The sequence below is a fragment of the Babylonia areolata genome, chromosome 1, assembly GCF_041734735.1.
Source record: "Babylonia areolata isolate BAREFJ2019XMU chromosome 1, ASM4173473v1, whole genome shotgun sequence".
Taxonomy (NCBI): Eukaryota; Metazoa; Mollusca; class Gastropoda; order Neogastropoda; family Buccinidae; genus Babylonia; species Babylonia areolata.
This window is the reverse complement of record NC_134876.1, coordinates 95,805,822-95,823,435: the sequence shown is the minus strand read 5'-3', so window position 1 is coordinate 95,823,435 and position 17,614 is coordinate 95,805,822. Positions and strand designations below refer to the sequence as shown.

Genomic DNA, 17,614 nt, shown 5'->3' with positions numbered 1-17,614 from the left:
CAAAGCGATTTGTGGATAGGGCGAACAAGCGAGAGAGAGAGAGAGAGAGAGAGAGGGCGTGGGGGGGAGGGTTACATGGAATATGAAGACAACAAGGGGGGGGATTGAATGTGTATGTGTAGGGGCGGGGGGTGGGGGTGGGGTTACATGGAATATGAAGACAATAAAGGAATTTTAACCAAAAAGATAACAAAATGTAAACTAAACAAGAGACAAAATACCAATGAAAAGACTAACACGACAAACAAAAAGGACTCTCTCTCACGCACGCATGCTGTGTGCGTACACACACACACACACACACACACACACACACACACACACACACGCGCGCGCGCGCGTACGCGAGTACGCGCGGACATTGATCATCCATCCGATATGAAATGTGCTCATCGGAAGCAGTAAAGTGAAGCAACCTGTTGGTACCATGGTAACACGTGCACACACAATGAGATGGGCACGTGACGCCTCTCCTCCCACTGCCGTGGTATGCCCAAGGGCACGTGTCTCTCATTATTCCCCCCACCCCACCCCCTCTGTCCCTACCTCGGCAATTAGCAAAGTGTTGGCCGAGATTGACGGCCTGTTAACAGCAGGGATCAGCCGCTTCTCTCTCTGCAGGCACAAGGTTTCCACATCAGTGTTCGTTTGTCATTTTCTCCAACTGATGTGCTGCACACTTTCTATCGGTTGTGTGTGTGTGTGTGTGTGTGTGTGTGTGTGTGTTCAAAAATGAATTCGAGCGGTGAATAAGTGTCAGAAGTCAGTCGTGAAGGAGATGGAAGACGGAGCGTGGCGAAGTATGCATGTGGGAAAACTGACTGCAGAGAGGACAGTGTGTGACAGACAGAAGAGAGGACAATGCGTGGCAGGCTGACTGGAGAGAGGACAGTGTGTGACAGACAGAAGAGAGGACAGTGTGTGACAGACAGACTTAAGAGAGGACAGTTTCAGTTTCAGTAGCTCAAGGAGGCGTCACTGCGTTCGGACAAATCCATATACGCTACACCACATCTGCCAAGCAGATGCCTGACCAGCAGCGTAACCCAACGCACTTAGTCAGGCCTTGAGGAAAAAAAATATATAGATAAGCTTACATAAATAAATAAATAAATAAATAATAATTATGATATAAAAAGAGAGGACAGTGTGTGACAGACAGAAGAGAGGACTGTGTGACAGACAGAAGAGAGGACAGTGACTGACTGCAGAGAGAAGAGTGTGTGGCAGACTGACAGAAGAGAGGACAGTGGGTGACAGACTGACAGAAGAGAGGACAGTGTGTAGCAGACTGACTGAAGAGAGGACAGTGTGTAGCAGACAGAAGAGAGGACAGTGTGTGACAGGCAGACAGAAGAGAGGACAGTGTGTGGCAGACTGACAGAAGAGAGGACAGTGTGTGGCAGACTGACAGAAGAGAGGACAGTGTGTGACAGACTGACAGAAGAGAAAACAGTGTGTGGCAGACTGACAGAAGAGAGAACAGTGTGTGGCAGACAGAAGAGAGGACAGTGTGTGACAGACTGAAGAGAGGACAGTGTGTGGTAGACAGAAGAGAGGACAGTGTGTGGCAGACTGAAGAGAGGACAGTGTGTGACAGACTGACTGAAGAGAGGACAGTGTGTGGCAGACAGAAGAGAGGACAGTGTGTGACAGACTGACAGAAGAGAGGACAGTGTGTGACAGACTGACAGAAGAGAGGACAGTGTGTGACAGACAGACAGAAGAGAGGACAGTGTGTGACAGACTGACTGCAGAGAGGACAGTGTGTGGCAGACAGAAGAGAGGACAGTGTGTGGCAGACTGACAGAAGAGAGGACAGTGTGTGGCAGACTGACAGAAGAGAGGACAGTGTGTGACAGACAGAAGAGAGGAGGAAACAGCAGTCTGGTTGTTTTTACCTGTTGAATGGTTACAGCTCCGCGAAATGAAAGATACAACAAGAAACGTACCACGAACCAGTCTTCAAGCCCTGGGACATTTTGTAGTTATACTACGATCATTACCGATAATGGTGGTAATAGTTATAATAGTAGGAAAAGAAGTAGTGTTGAATTATTATCATTATTGTTATTTGTATTAGTAATAGTAGTAGTAGTTGTAGTAGTAGTAGTAGTTTGTGAGAATGATGCGTCAGCTCGATGTGTGCTGCCTTTCAACCCCCCCCCCTCTCCCGCCGCCCCCCGGGCCCCTCCTCCTTCCCTTCGACTGGGGAATGAATGCTGCACCACATGGCGGCAAGGCTGACCTTGTTGTGGGTACTATTGTTGTTGTTGTTGTTGTTGTTGTTAGTTGATTTGTCTTCCCCTCACTTGTAGGTTCTGTTGGTGTGAGAGACAGTGTGTACTGAGATGTTTCCACAAGGAATTATAGGATGTCTTTTGTCTGCCAGCGCGTTTGTTTCCAGGGGATGACTTTTCTTCTTCTTCTTCGTCTCTCTCTGTCTCTGTCTGTCTCTGTGTCTCTCTGTCTGTCTGTCTCTGTCTGTCTATCTCACCCCCACCCCCACACCCCGTGTGTGTGTGTGTGTGTGTGTGTGTGTGTGAAAGTGATGAATCAGCATTGTGGCAGAGAGGGAAGGGGGAGGAGGAAGTGGGAGAGGAGAGGGTGGCTGATATTCATCATGAATCACTGTGTCAGAAAATCAATGAGCGGCGGCGCGTATGTGTGTGTGTGTGTGTGTGTGCGTGTGCGTGTTTCGTGTATGTGTGTGTGCATGTGTGAGTGTGTGTGCGTGTGTGTGTGTATGTGTGTGTGTGTGTGTGTGTGTGTGTGTGTGTGTGCGTGTTGTGTGTGTTGTGTGTGTGTGTGTGTGTGTGTGTGTGTGTGTGCTGTAAAAAGCACAGCGCACAGCTTGTTCCTGTTGATTGACTGGGTGCCAGTGTTGGTGAAGCTGTGCGGTGAGAACACAGCCCCTGACCCTTGCCTTTCTCTCCCCCCCCCCGCCCCCTCTTGTTTGAGTGCAGCAGTTAGGGAGGAAGTTGGCAGAATGGTTAACACGCTCATCCTCCAACACACACTTCGTCAGGGTCTGGGTTCCAATCCAGCTGTCGCCCTTTCTCCCAAGTTTGACTGGAAAATGTAACTGAGCGTCTAGTCTTTCGGGTGAATACGATACACGGAAGTCCCTTGTGCAGCACGCACTTGGCGCACTGAAAAAGAACCCATGGCAACATGAGTGTTGTCTTCTAGCATAATTAAGAAGAAATCCACTCTGACAGGTACACACATATAATATGCATGCACTCATGGCCTGGCTTAGCGCACGTTGGGTTATGTTACTGTCCGGCATAGCGTGTATGGATCAGTCCGCACACAGTGGCGCCTCCTTCAGTAAGTGAAACTGAAGCACTAGTTAGTTCTCTCTGCGTACCTCGGTCATGGAGCTCAGCACTTGATGTTGGCTGGTGGCTTTGTCAGGTAGAGGGATCATGGAGCTCAGCACTTGATGTTGGCTGGTGGCTTTGTCAGGTAGAGGGATCATGGAGCTCAGCACTTGATGTTGGCTGGTGGCTTTGTCAGGTAGAGGGATCATGGAGCTTAGTACTTGATGTTGGCTGGTGGCTTTGTCAGGTAGAGGGATCACGGAGATCAGCACTTGATGTTGGCTGGTGGCTTTGTCAGGTAGAGGGATCATGGAGCTTAGTACTTGATGTTGGCTGGTGGCTTTGTCAGGTAGAGGGATCATGGAGCTCAGCACTTGATGTTGGCTGGTGGCTTTGTCAGGTAGAGGGATCATGGAGCTCAGCACTTGATGTTGGTTGGTGGCTTTGTCAGGAAGCGGGATGACCAAACAAAATTAAAACGAAAAGAAAGTGCACATGCATGACCCATACAACAAGCCAACGTGCTACTCAGACGTGTGTGTGTGTGTGTGTGTGTGTGTGTGTGTGTGTGTGTGTGTGTGTGTGTGCGTGCGTGCCTCTGTGTGTGTGTGTGTTGTGTGTTGTGTGTGTGTGTGTGTGTAGATCCATTTGTGGTTCCCCATCCAGGATAAAAACAACCACGTTATTTCATATCTGGGTAATGCAGGGAAAACTATGCAGGAAATGTGTGTGTGTGTGTGTGTGTGTGTGTGTGTGTGTGTGTGTGTGTGTGTGTGCGTGTGTGTACGTGTGTGTGTGTGTGTGTGTGTGTGTGTGTGTGTGTGTGTGTGTGTGTGTGTGTGTGTGTGTGTGGAAAATGAGGAACTCCAGAGAAGTGCCGGGCACTGGATGAGGAAGGCACTCACAACTGTCTGCTGGTTTTGTTGTTTTGTTGTTGTTTTGTTTTCCTGTTGTGGTGTGTCAGTGTGGGGGAGACAGGGAGCCTCCTGTCTGGCTGTCTTTGTGGCTCTTTCTTCTTCGTGTGTGTGTGTGTGTGTGTGTGTGTGTGTGAGAGAGAGAGAGAGAGAGAGAGAGAGAGAGAGAGAGAGAGAGAGAGAGAGAGAACCAGAACAAAATCCAGAGAAAAACAGTGTGTGCTGTTATACTTGGAGAGCTATTACTAGTAGAGGGTGATGATGGGGGTGGAGATGGAAGAGAGAGAGACAGAGAGAGAGAGAGAGAGTTTTCAGAACGACGAGCATGTACAGGGATAAAAAGAACAGTGCAGTGCTGTGACGTTTGTACAGTGCGGTGCCCAATAGTACAGTATATAATTGTGCACTGCAACACAGCGGTGTATGATACAGTACAGTACAGGACAGTACAGTACAGTACAGTACAGTTCAGTACAACACAGTGTATGATACTGTACAGTACAGTTCAGTACAACACAAGGTATGATACAGTACAGTACAGTACAGTTCAGTACAACACAATGTATGATACAGTACAGTACAGTACAGTACAGTACAGTACAGTACAGTACAGCACAATATGGCACAGAACACTATGGTTCAGTCCAGTACAAAGGAGATGGACAGACAGAGGTCTTAAGAGAGCAGTACAAGGGAGATAGACAGAGGTCTTGAGAGAGTGTTCACCCCCCCCCCCCCCCGCAACCCACCCCCAAAAAACAGCAACAACAAAAAAAACAACAACAACAACACAAAACAGACAACAGCAACAACAAACCCCACAAAAATCCACTTTACTCATCACTCACGTGGCAACAGTTCGTTACACATGTGATGAAAATCCAACAGGTGACAGCGCTATTGCTAAGGGCCAGGAAATTCTCTCTCTCTCTCTCTCGTGCGTGCGTGTGTGTGTGCGTTTGCCAGCGCGGTGCAGCGCTAGGCAGCATTGTACAGATCTGTGACAGCATCTGACCAAACTGATCTGTGACTGCATCTTACCAAACAGACCTGTGACTGCATCTGACCAAACAGACCTGTGACTGCATCTGACCAAACAGACCTGTGACGGCATCTGACCAAACCAGACCTTGGGATGATTCAGGGCTTCCGGGGCCTTGTAGGAATAACAATTTAACCAACAAACACAAGAGGAAAGGAGCAGAGAAGGCAGCTTCCCATGGAGACAGACAGCCCTCACTGATTGGAACAGACAGCAGCCTTTCCATGGAGACAGACAGCCCTCACTGATTGGAACAGACAGCAGCCTTTCCACAGAGACAGACAGCCCTCACTGATTGGAACAGACAGAAGGCAGCCTTTCCACAGAGACAGACAGCCCTCACTGATTGGAACAGACAGCAGCCTTTCCACAGAGACAGACAGCCCTCACTGATTGGAACAGACAGCAGCCTTTCCACGGAGACAGACAGCCCTCACTGATTGGAACAGACAGAAGACAGCCTTTCCACAGAGACAGACAGCCCTCACTGGTTGGAACAGACAGAAGACAGCCTTTCCATGGAGACAGATATCCCTCACTGATTTGAACAGACAGCAGCCTTTCCACGGAGACAGACAGCCCTCACTGATTGGAACAGACAGCAGCCTTTCCACAGACAGACAGCCCTCACTGGTTGGAACAGACAGAAGGCAGCCTTTCCATGGAGACAGACACGTGTGTGTCAGTGATATCTCATTTTCACATTTCCCGTTTTCTGTCTGTCTGTCTCCCTGTGTGTGTGTGTGTGTGTGTGTGTTGGAGGGTGGGGGTCATGCAAGTGTGCGTGTATGGGCGCTCGTGCGTGCATGTGTGCGATTTCACTCGTGTTGGCGTGATAGTAGTTTGTGAGAGAGAGAGGTAACAATGAAAAGACACGAAGAGGAGTGTGTGTGTGTGTGTGTGTGTGTGTGTTTGTTTTAATGATGACACGGAGCTGTGTTGTACGCACAAAGCACGTGCTTAACGCGGACTGAGTGAAAGAGCAGCTGCGGTGCTGGAGAGAGTGAGGAGGGGTTGTTGCCAAAACCCTGGCCGCAGTGCGGTGCGAGAAGAGAGGAGTGTTGGCAGGAGCCCTCAGACACCAAGCTGTGACAAGCTGCTTCCGGGAGCAATGGTGCAGCAGCCCTCACACTGTGGGACAGCCAGTTTCACTTTCACTGCCTCAAGGAGGCGTCACTGTCTTCAGACAGTCATCCAGAACTGGGTGAAAAGATTTTTGAAATAAGAAAAAAAGGAGAGGGGGCTTGGGGGTGGGGGTGGGGGGGAATGGGCTAATTCAAAAGGGGAAAAAAAGGGAAATACAGGCTGAACCTGAAGGGAAAAGGGGAAAATACAGGCTGACCCTGAAGGAAAAAGGGGAAAATACAGGCTGACCCTGAAGGAAAAAGGGGAAAATACAGGCTGACCTAGAGGGGAAAAGGGGAAAATACAGGCTGACCCTGAAGGAAAAAGGGGAAAATACAGGCTGACCCTGAAGGGGAAAGGGAGGAAAATACAGGCTGTCCCGGAGGGGAATAGGGAGGAAAATACAGGCTGTCCCCGAAGAAAAGAGGGAGGAAAATACAGGCTGACCCCGAAGAAAAAAGGGAAGAAAATATAGGCTGGCTCAAGGAAAAAGGGGAAAATACAGGCTGACCTGAAGGGGAAAATACAGGCTGACCAGGAAGGAAAAGCTGACAAAATGTCTTTCCAAACAATTGAGGGTTTTTTTTAGATCCATTCTGTTGCTGTGTCAAGTGTCTGTCCACTGGTCAAGCCAGGAGAGAATCTTCTTTCTGATTGATTGTCCGCCTGTCCCACTGTCTGTGTTGTATCGTATTGTATTGTTCTGTGTTGTACTGTATTGTGTCACTGTCACATCGGATTTTTGTTTGAAATTGGGACAGCTGTCCGCGGGTAGTGCCCTTCGCTGCGCTTTCCTTCCATTGTCTATTCTATGTCTGTGGTGTGTTTGTTTTACACTAAAAGTGGTTTTTGACTCACTTGTGTAAGCAGTGTGAGTCCAGTTAATAACCTTGTATTCGGTGTGTGTGTGTGTGTGTGTGAAACTTAAACATTGTAATTTTCTCTGATTTTTTTTGTCTGCCAATACCAAATTTGGATTGAACATGGTGGGAAAAAACCTTCACAGTCATACCATTGTAAGTCTTCCGGATAAAGCCGCATTTCCGGCTCTATGTCTCTGTGTCTTGTCTGTCTCCATGTCTCTGTGTCTTGTCTGTCTCCATGTCTCTGTGTCTTGTCTGTCTCTGTGTCTTGTCTGTCTCTATGTCTGTGTCTTGTCTGTCTCTGTGTCTTGTCTGTCTCTTGTCTCTGTGTCTTGTCTGTCTCTGTGTCTTGTCTGTCTCTATGTCTTTGTGTCTTGTCTGTCTCTGTCTTGTCTGTCTCTGTGTCTTGTCTGTCTCTATGTCTGTGTCTTGTCTGTCTCTTGTCTCTGTGTCTTGTCTGTCTCTATGTCTTTGTGTCTTGTCTGTCTCTATGTCTGTGTCTTGTCTGTCTCTGTGTCTGTGTCTGTCTGTCTCTTGTCTCTGTGTCTGTCTGTCTCTGTGTCTGTGTCTGTCTGTCTCTTGTCTCTGTGTCTGTCTGTCTCTTGTCTCTGTGTCTTGTCTGTCTCTTGTCTCTGTGTCTTGTCTGTCTCTGTGTCTCTGTGTCTTGTCTGTCTCTGTGTCTTGTCTGTCTGTCTCTGTGTCTTGTATGTCTCTGTGTCTTGTCTTTGTCTTGAGTACCACTCTGTCTTGTCTGTCTCTCTTTCTTGTTTTTTTTGTGTGTGTCTGTCTTCCACTGCCTTTCCCCACCCCTGCACCCCTCAATTTGTGTCCTCGCGCGCGCGTTTGTGTAGGTGCATGCATGGAGTGTGTGTGCATGTGGTTAAGTGCTTGTTATAGAAGTGTGTGCGGAAAGGGAAGGATTGCAATAGCAGCTTGAGTGGTGGAGAGGCCGGGTCGGGTTCGTCCCATTGTCTGACTGCAGTGAAGAAGTGCAGAGTGTTGGCAGCACGGCACTGCGCCAGGAATGCCAGCAAGCTGCCGGTGATCAGAGGATGTGGGTAATTTGGAGCGGGCCGACTGTCAGGGACTTACATGTAGATGTACACACTGCACGTGTCTGGGCCTTCTCCACTCGTTCCGCTGCCTGAGTGGTAACTAGACGCTGCGTCAATTGTCTCTTCTGACTGCTGGTTAAAGCCTCATTCATGGGGGGTGGCGTGTCGGTTTCTGTCTGTGTGTCTGTCTCTTTGTCTCTTCTGACAGTTGGTTCAAGTCCTTTGTATGGGTGGCGTATCGGTTTCTGTCTGTCTGTCTGTGTGTCTGTCTCTTTGTCCTAGATAGCAATGTGTGTGTACGTTTCGCAATGGACTGAGCCAGATTTTATCCGGCTGACAGTGGCTCCGTCAGTGTATGTTTACTGTACATGTGTATGTTTAAGTATGTCTATGAGGATGTCTGAATGTCATGTCCTTACTTCTACAGCTCTTTGTTACTTTGTGAATATTTTGATTCATTTTCATTTTCTTTTTGCCCCCCCCCTCTCTCTCTCTCTTTCTCTCTCTTTCTCTCTCGTCTACATCACCCTCTCTCTCTCTCTGGTTATGATCTATTATGTGCCAATCCACATCTGTCTCTGTCTTTCTCTACTTCTCTCTCTCCGGCCCATTCTCTTTCCCCCTCTCTCCCTCCATCCCCTTCTCCCCCCCCCCCTCTCTCTGTGTCCGATATCAGCCACACGGGTCGCTGGTGTGTACTCAGAAACCACCTGCCGATGAATTCAGCAAACATCTTTATTGACAGAACAAATTGATTTTTAAATCGACAGCATGGCCGACAGTGAATGAACAAGAAAGGAGGCAGTGCTGGCTCAGATTGATGCCGCGCTGGTGGGTGTCATCAATCTGATGGATTGAACAGCTGGTGCATGAAGTTGTGTGCTGGTGGTGCTGTGTGTGTGTGTGTGTGTGTGTGTGTGTGTATGAACTCTTGTAGTTTTAGTGCGTAATAGAATAGTTCGTATTCGCGTGTGCAGTCATTTACCACCCCCTCCCCCCCCCCAAACACACACACACACACACACACCATTACGCTTGTTACGTCGACTTAGTCTGGAACGCAGTGAAATTCACAATGTGAACCCCAGCAAACACCCGGATTATGCTGCCAATCACAGCACACAGCTGTGTTATAAGCCCAGAGAGGCGACCGGCTGACGGCGTGATTAGGACCAATGGGAATAACTGCACGTGATGGCTGAGAGTGTTAGTGTCTGTTGATAGATGGGGCAGATGGGGCCATGTTGTGTGTTTTATGTGTGTGTGTGTGGACGTTTGTTGTTCGTTTGACTGTGCGGTAAGTTTGGTTTATCCAGGTGCAGAGAGGTTCACCTCACAGGCACAGAGCGTTTTATTCCTCCGTTTTCTTACAGTTTTAAATCTGCTTTTATTTTTGTTGACTCACTTGTGTAAACAAAGTGAGTCTATGTTTTAACCCGGTGTTTGGTTGTGTGTGTGTGTGTGTGTGTGTGTGTGTCCGTGGTAAACTTTAACATTGACATTTTCTCTGCAAATACTTCGTCAGTTGACACCAAATTAGGTATAAAAATAGGAAACATTCAGTTCTTTCCAGCTATCTTGCTTAAAACAATATTGCACCTCTGGGATGGGCACAAAAAAATAAAAAAGAAGCCAAATTATATGCAGTGCATTTACTGTTATATTTATATTTTTTGTATTCTCTAAACTTGGCACTTTGATCTGGTATTCTGACACAACAACAAGAGCAGTCATTATTATCATTTTTTGTTCAAACAGGAACTTCTTTTGCTAAGCATGGAAGTTTTATTTACTTTGCAAACGTTGTGGTGGAGATAGTAAAAAAGGGAAATTAATCTGCAATTAATGCTAGGGGACTTAATTTGCTTTAAACTGATCTTTCTCATCTTAAGCATTACATTTTGAAATTATACTCAGTACATAAAAAAGCTTGTGTGTTTTACTCTCAGTGTACAGGGCTTTCACTATGTTCATTCGTCCAAGTGGTCTTTTTCGGAAAATACTAAAATCAATACGACGAGTGGACTTTACAGATCTATTGGCTGAGCCCTGAAGGTCATGGGCAAAAATCAGTTGCGTACACATATTTATACACATTCAAAGCGCGTGCTCATATTTTTCGCGAACGCGAACGACGCCATTTTGTTTCAAGTTGTTGACCTGCCCGTTCAATCCTATATTCAATGGACAATACACCATAACATTTGATGGAAAGTTGGAGAAGGAGACCGTTAAATATTTATTCAGAGAAAGATTTGTGAACGCCTAATCACTTACTGGATTATGCCCCAAACTGCCATAAAAATATCCACAGAATCAGTCGGAATTCACAGTTAAAAATTGTAAACCATGCGAGTTAATACCCTTGAATTGATTACGATAAAACGAAAAAATTTCCAGTCTTGACTTTTCTCAAAATGAAGTCCTTTTCACTTCATACGACGTTTGGAAGTACTTGTACTTGGCTCTACATGTTATTAGTTTAATAAAATACAACATTTTCATATCAACTTTAAAACTATAAAACTAGAATGAACAAAAAAGAGAAATTGAATCGACTGTGTCGTACTACATTCCCGGCGGGTGTAACTAAACTTGTACATCTATCTAGATCTGGAGAAAACGGCAAAATGTTGCAGTGTGATTGCGGCGATAGCCACGTCTCCTTTACCGCGGACTTAAAAAGAATTTTAATTTTTTTTAATAATTTTTTTTTAATAATTTTTTTTTAATAATTTTTTAATTTTTTTATTGCCCTTAAAGATTTTTTGAATGCTCAAGAATAATATGATTTAAACAGCGTTCTCACTGCGAATACCGCATTTTATTTATCACCCTTTAAAAAAGTGTGTTCAAATAATAAATTTTAGAACGTCAGTTAAGGAGCCACGATAGTGCAATGGGTAAGACAGTTTCTTCTCACCCGAACACGCGGGCTTCGAATCTGGTTAGGGCTTTTTTTTTTTTCTTTTTTAAACCCGAAGCTTTATAATAACAAATACAGAACACATTTTAACGATTAGATTTTTAGTATTATTTTTTAAGTGTATCACAAGTGAGTCTTGGAGGCCTTGCCTCTCTTGTTCTTTTGAAAAAAACAATATTGTGGTATGCATGTTTTGATGTCTGTTGCATGTGTGTGAACTCAGAACTCATTTAATTGTCGTAAAACCCATCACAGGAATTATGGACACTACAAGCAAACAAAAAGTAAAAGCAATAAGTTGTGAGCACATGCAGGATATTCCATAAGACATAGTTATGGACTGCGAACTTTAAAGCATTCATATATGCATTTTGCCAGTTCTGGTTGGAAATAATTTTGTGGCAACAGAGAACTCGGCCTTTATTTTTTGTGTTGCCAGTGCCATCTGGCCAGTGATTCGAGGACTGGGAATTAACTGTCACAAGCAGGCGAGATTTGAAGCCAGAGTACACACTACACTTGTCCAGAAAATGCAGTTCATCCTCTATAACTCCACATGCTTTACATAGCCGGTGTTTCCAAGTTAAGTTGTAGTGACGTCCTCGCTCAATTTCAAGTTCGCAATCGACATAGTGCTCCTCTATGTTTAGTATTTTTGCAGCTGATCAGGTAAGGTTGTAATGTATAAGTGTTTGCAATTTTGCAGTAAAAGGAAAGCCTTGAAATGTGTGTGTGTGTGTGTGTGTGTGTGTGTGTGTGTGTGTGAGGGGCCATGGCCTTGATAAAGAAGACAAGAATGGGAATCTCAATGAAGGTCCAACGAGAAGTGAAGTGTTGGAATGGGAAGCAATGCATGGTAGTGATTTAAGACCCCTCAGTTAACTGGCATTCAGAGTCGGGGTTGTCGGTGTGCACTGACGTTGGAGAGATAAGCCAGACTTTAACATTCGTTCCTCTCACTTGGTTTTCAGCTTGTACACACAGCGTCGGGTTTCGTGCAGTAAAAACCAGAGTATTCACCTCCTTTTTTTCTTTCTTTTTATCGCGCGCGCGCGCTCGTGTGTGTGTGTGTGTGTGTGTGTGTGTGTTTCGTGTAGATGGGGAAGCACAGTTGGCGGAGTTCTGAAGTGGGCCACAGTGACTGATATTCTCTGTACCATTTGTTGTAAAGTTGACTGGCGTCCTGGTGACAAGTCCTTGGCAGAAACATGCTTTATCTTCGCACGTGCCGCGGGCACTGCCACTGTGTGTGTGTGTGTGTGTGTGTGTGTGTGTGTGTGTGTGACATAGTGTGCGTGTGACCTGTGAACAAGCATACTAAATCTTTCTTACACTTTGCCGGGTGTGTGCCAGACCAAATTCTCGCTCTCCCCCCCCCCCCTACCCCCACCACCCTCTCTCTTTCTGAGAGCTCTCGCCATCTCACACATACCCCCTCTCTTTTTCATGTCTGCTGTTACTTAAAATGGAAAAGCGTGAAAATGATAACGAACGCAGATGCGCGCGTGTGTGTGTATGTGCGCGCGCGCGCACTCATATTGCACGCATGGAAGGATTGAGGTAGGGGGCGGGGAGGTCAGGTGGGAGAGAGAGAGAGAGAGGGGCGGGAACGAAATAATATTTTGATAAATGTATAAAAACAAAAGTTCTTTTGCGTGCTGTTCTACATATTCTTCTTTAATAAGTACTTTTTTCTTTGCAACCATTCAGGCAGAGCAGGACACAAACAGAATTTTGTCGTGTTGCATAATCTTGTTCACAAGTCCCATGCGCTTCGTTTTGCTTCATAAAGTGTCTTCCTATATCTAACGATTTAGCTTTGACAAAAGACGACATGCCGAATTTTGTGTGAATGTGTCTTGAAATCCTCAAAACGCCACTACATTTCACGAACAAATAATAATTTGATATACTTATAAGAACAAAAGTTGTTTAGCATGCTATTATACATCTTTTTTTGTTCAACAATAGTTTTTCTATCTTCAATGGTTTAATATCTTATATATATATATATATATATATATATATATATATATATATATATATATATATATGGCTGGTGTCCTCAGAATGGCCTAGTCTTATTTGCCATAAGGAGCTGAATGGTTGGGATAGTGTGTCATGAACTGTGTTTTGTGGGTTTGTCTTTGTGCTTTTTTGTGGATGTGACAGTTTTGTGTTGATGCGGTTGAGCATTTGTGTGGGTTGACAGTCCTGATATGGCCCTATGCAGTTGGCAGGAATGGTTTGACAGTCGAGTCCTGATATGGCCCTGTGAGGTCGGCTGGACTATAAGCAACAAGAAGAAGAACATCCCCCAACTTCTCGCTCTCCCTCTCTCTCTGGTTCATACTCTCGGTCTCTCCCTCCTCTTTCTCTCCCTCAATTTCTGTCTCTGTCTCTCTTTGTCGTTCTCCGTCTCTTTGTCTATCTGTCTGTCGCTCTCTCCCCTGTCAATGAGCTAGCTACAAGGAGCAATATAACTGGCACCCTGATTTATACTACTGACCCCTGACCTCCACCCCTCCGTGACTCATCCAATCAAATGGCTGACCCACTGAGGTGTACCCCTCCCCAGGCCAGTGGTGACCCCCCCCCCCCCTATCCCCCCCCAATCCCCCTCCCCCCCTCCCCCTCGCCCCCCCCCCCCCCCCCCAGATGACGTGTACAGAGAGTGAAGAAAGATGACGTGTACAGAGAGTGAAGGATGATGGAAGATGACGTGTACAGAGAGTGAAGGAAGATGACGTGTACAGAGAGTGAGGGAAGATGACGTGTACAGAGAGACGGATATTGATGTGTACAGGAAGATAACGTGTACAGAGTGTGATGACGTGTACAGAGTGTGAGGGAAGATGACGTGTACAGAGAGTGAGGGAAGATGACGTATACAGAGGGAAGGAAGATGACGTGTACAGGAAGCTGACGTGTACAGAGTGTGATGACGTGTACAGAGTGTGAGGCAAGTTGACGTGTTGATGTTGCAGATGGAAGCCGGATAGCCAGGTCCACCTCTATAGACGTACTGCTGAGTTCGGCCTTTCGGATTATCATCAACGACCAGCAGTACATCGTCAGTCCGCCCGAAACACGTGAGTCTGTCCACCCTCCCCTGTCTGTCTGTCCACCTGTTTGTCTGTACACCTGTAACCTACACCTGTCTGTTTGTCCATCTGTCTGTCTGTCCTCCTGTCTGTCTGTCCACCTGTCTGTCTATACACCTGTAACCTACACCTGTCAGTTTGTCCACTTGTCTGTCTGTCTGTCCACCTATCTGTCTGTCTGTCTGTCCACCTGTCTGTCTGTCTCTCAGTACACCTGTAACCAACACCTGTCTGTCTGTCCACCTGTCTGTCTGTCTGTCCACCTGTAACCTACACCTGTCTGTCTGTCCACCTGTCTGTCCACCTGTAACCTACACCTGTCTGTCTGTCCACCTGTAACCTACACCTGTCTGTCTGTCCACCTGTCTGTCTGTCTGTCCACCTGTAACCTACACCTGTCTGTCTGTCCACCTGTCTGTCTGTCTGTCCACCTGTAACCTACACCTGTCTGTCTGTCCACCTGTCTGTCTGTCTGTCCACCTGTAACCTACACCTGTCTGTCTGTCCACCTGTCTGTCTGTCTGTCCACCTGTAACCTACACCTGTCTGTCTGTCCACCTATCTGTCTGTCTGTCCATCTGTCTGTCTGTCTGTCCACCTGTCTGTCCATCTGTTTGTCTGTCCACCTGTAACCTACGCCTGTCTGTCTGTCCACCTGTCTGTCTGTCTGTCTGTCTGTCCACCTGTAACCTAAACCTACCTGTCTGTCCACCTATCTGTCTGTCTGTCTGTCCATCTGTCTGTCTGTCTGTCTGTACACCTGTAACCTAAACCTACCTGTCTGTCCACCTATCTGTCTGTCTGTCTGTCCACCTGTCTGTCTGTCTGTACACCTGTAACCTAAACCTACCTGTCTGTCCACCTGTCTGTCTGTCTGTCTGTACACCTGTAACCTAAACCTACCTGTCTGTCCACCTATCTGTCTTTCTGTCTGTCTGTCCACCTGTCTGTCTGTCCACTCTGTGCACTCCTTTCACCCTCTCTCACCCTCTCTCAACCCTACTCTGTCTCAGTGTGTGCGTCTCTCTCTCTCTCTCTCTGATAACCATTCTCTGTCTTTCACACACGCACGATGTTTTTGTGTCTCTGTCTCTCTTATTATCTCTGTCTGTCTGTCTCTGTCTGTCTCTCTCATTATCTGTATCTGTCTCTGTCTGTCTCTCTTAATCACCATTCTCTGTCTTTCACACTTGCACAGTGTTTTTGTGTCTCTGTCTCGGTCTGTCTCTCTCATTATCTCTGTCTGTCTGTTTGCCTCTGTCTCTGTCTCTCTCTCTTAATCACCATTCTCTGTCTTTCACACACAGACAGTGTTTTTGTGTCCATACCTCTCTCATTTTCTTTGTGTATGTGTCTGTCTGTCTGTTTCTGTCTCGGTCTGTCTGTCTGTCCGTCTGTCTCAATCACCATTCTCTGCACAGTGTTTTTGTGTCTGCCTCTGTCTGTCTCTCTCATTATCTCTGTCTGTCTGTCTGTCTGTCTGTCTGTTTCTCTCTCTCCCTCTCTCTGTCTCTCTCCCTCTGTCTGTCTCCCTCCCTCCCTCACTCCTCCCCCCTCTCTCCCTCTCTCTGTCTCTCAGTCTTTCTGTCTGCCTGTCTCCCGCCCTCTGTCTCCCTCTCTGTCTCTCTTTCTCCCTCCCTCCCCCCTTCTCTCTCCCTCCCTCCCCCCCTCTCTCAGTGTGAAAGAACTGAGCGGAACGGAACAGGTGATGAAAGAGGCCTGTGCAGATTCACGTTGCCGGGTTGTTCCATCATAAATCAACAATGAACTGTTTGCTCACATCAGCAGTCAGCACACCATTAATACACAACACCAATACACGTGCAGATCCAACCCATATTCGCACCACACATGCAAATGTGCATGCTTGTATGATGCATTCATGCAGACAATCTATTCATGTTATGTGTGCGTGGGGATGTGTGTGACATGGGGGTAGGGCTTATGCACTGATAAAATACCGTTCTCCCCGTCATGGCTGCAGCGAATCGAGGCTTCATTGTTGGGATCCCATAGGGTGCCTCACCCACCTTCCCTCCCCCCTGCTCCTGCCCCCCCTCCCCCACTCCCTCCTCCCACTTCCCTGCACAATACACACTGCAGACAACCTGTCATCCCCCCCCCTTCCCTGCACAATACACACTGCAGACAACCTGTCACCCCCCTTCCCCCTTCCCTGCACAATACACACTGCAGACAACCTGTCACCCCCCTCCCCCACTTCTCTGCACAATACACACTGCAGACAACCTGTCACCCCCCCCCCCCCACCCCTTCACTGCACAACACACACTGCAGACAACCTGTCACCTCCCTCCCCCCTTCCCTGCACAATACACACTGCAGACAACCTGTCTCTCCCCCCCCCCCCCCCTTCCCTGCACAACACGCACACTGCAGACAACCTGTCACCCCCCCCCGCCCTTCCCTGCACAATACATACTGCAGACAACCTGTCACCCCCCCACCCTTCCCTGCACAATACATACTGCAGACAAGCTTTTCTCACATGGCGACTGTCAGTCCGCAGGAAAGGTATTTCTTCACTTATTTCTAAAGTATATATTTGCTTTCTTGTTTGTTTATTTACTAATTTGCTTGTTTGTTTCATGTGTTTGCTCTCTTATCCTGGAATTGCCGAAAGTGTTTATGATGTGACGTCATTTGGGAAAGGAGCTGAGGGTGTGTGGTCCATGACGTGGCACCACTAGAGTGATGGCTGAGGGTGTGTGGTCCATGACGTGGCACCACTAGAGTGATGGCTGAGGGTGTGTGGTCCATGACGTGGCACCACTAGAGTGATGGCTGAGGGTGTGTGGTCCATGACGTGGCACCACTAGAGTGATGGCTGGGGGTGTGTGGTCCATGACGTGGCACCACTAGAGTGATGGCTGAGGGTGTGTGGTCCATGACGTGGCACCACTAGAGTGATGGCTGGGGGTGTGTGGTCCATGACGTGGCACCACTAGAGTGATGGCTGTGGGTGTGTGGTCCATGACGTGGCACCACTAGAGTGATGGCTGTGGGTGTGTGGTCCATGACGTGGCACCACTACTGGAGTGATGGCTGTGGGTGTGTGGTCCATGACGTGGCACCACTAGAGTGATGGCTGTGGGTGTGTGGTCCATGACGTGGCACCACTAGAGTGATGGCTGGGGGTGTGTGGTCCATGACGTGGCACCACTAGAGTGATAGCTGGGGGTGTGTGGTCCATGACGTGGCACCACTAGAGTGATGGCTGTGGGTGTGTGGTCCATGA

General features: G+C 47.3%; 1 protein-coding gene across 1 annotated transcript in view; it reads left to right on the top strand.

Moving 5' to 3' along the window:
* Window positions 1-17,614, top strand: part of LOC143289828 (calcium uniporter protein, mitochondrial-like) — a 112,196-nt gene that overhangs the window by 21,546 nt on the left and 73,036 nt on the right. Inside the window, exon 4 of the mRNA XM_076599008.1 lies at window positions 14,239-14,343. Coding sequence (XP_076455123.1) covers window positions 14,239-14,343 — 105 coding nt within the window. The remainder of the gene's footprint in view (window positions 1-14,238; window positions 14,344-17,614) is intronic.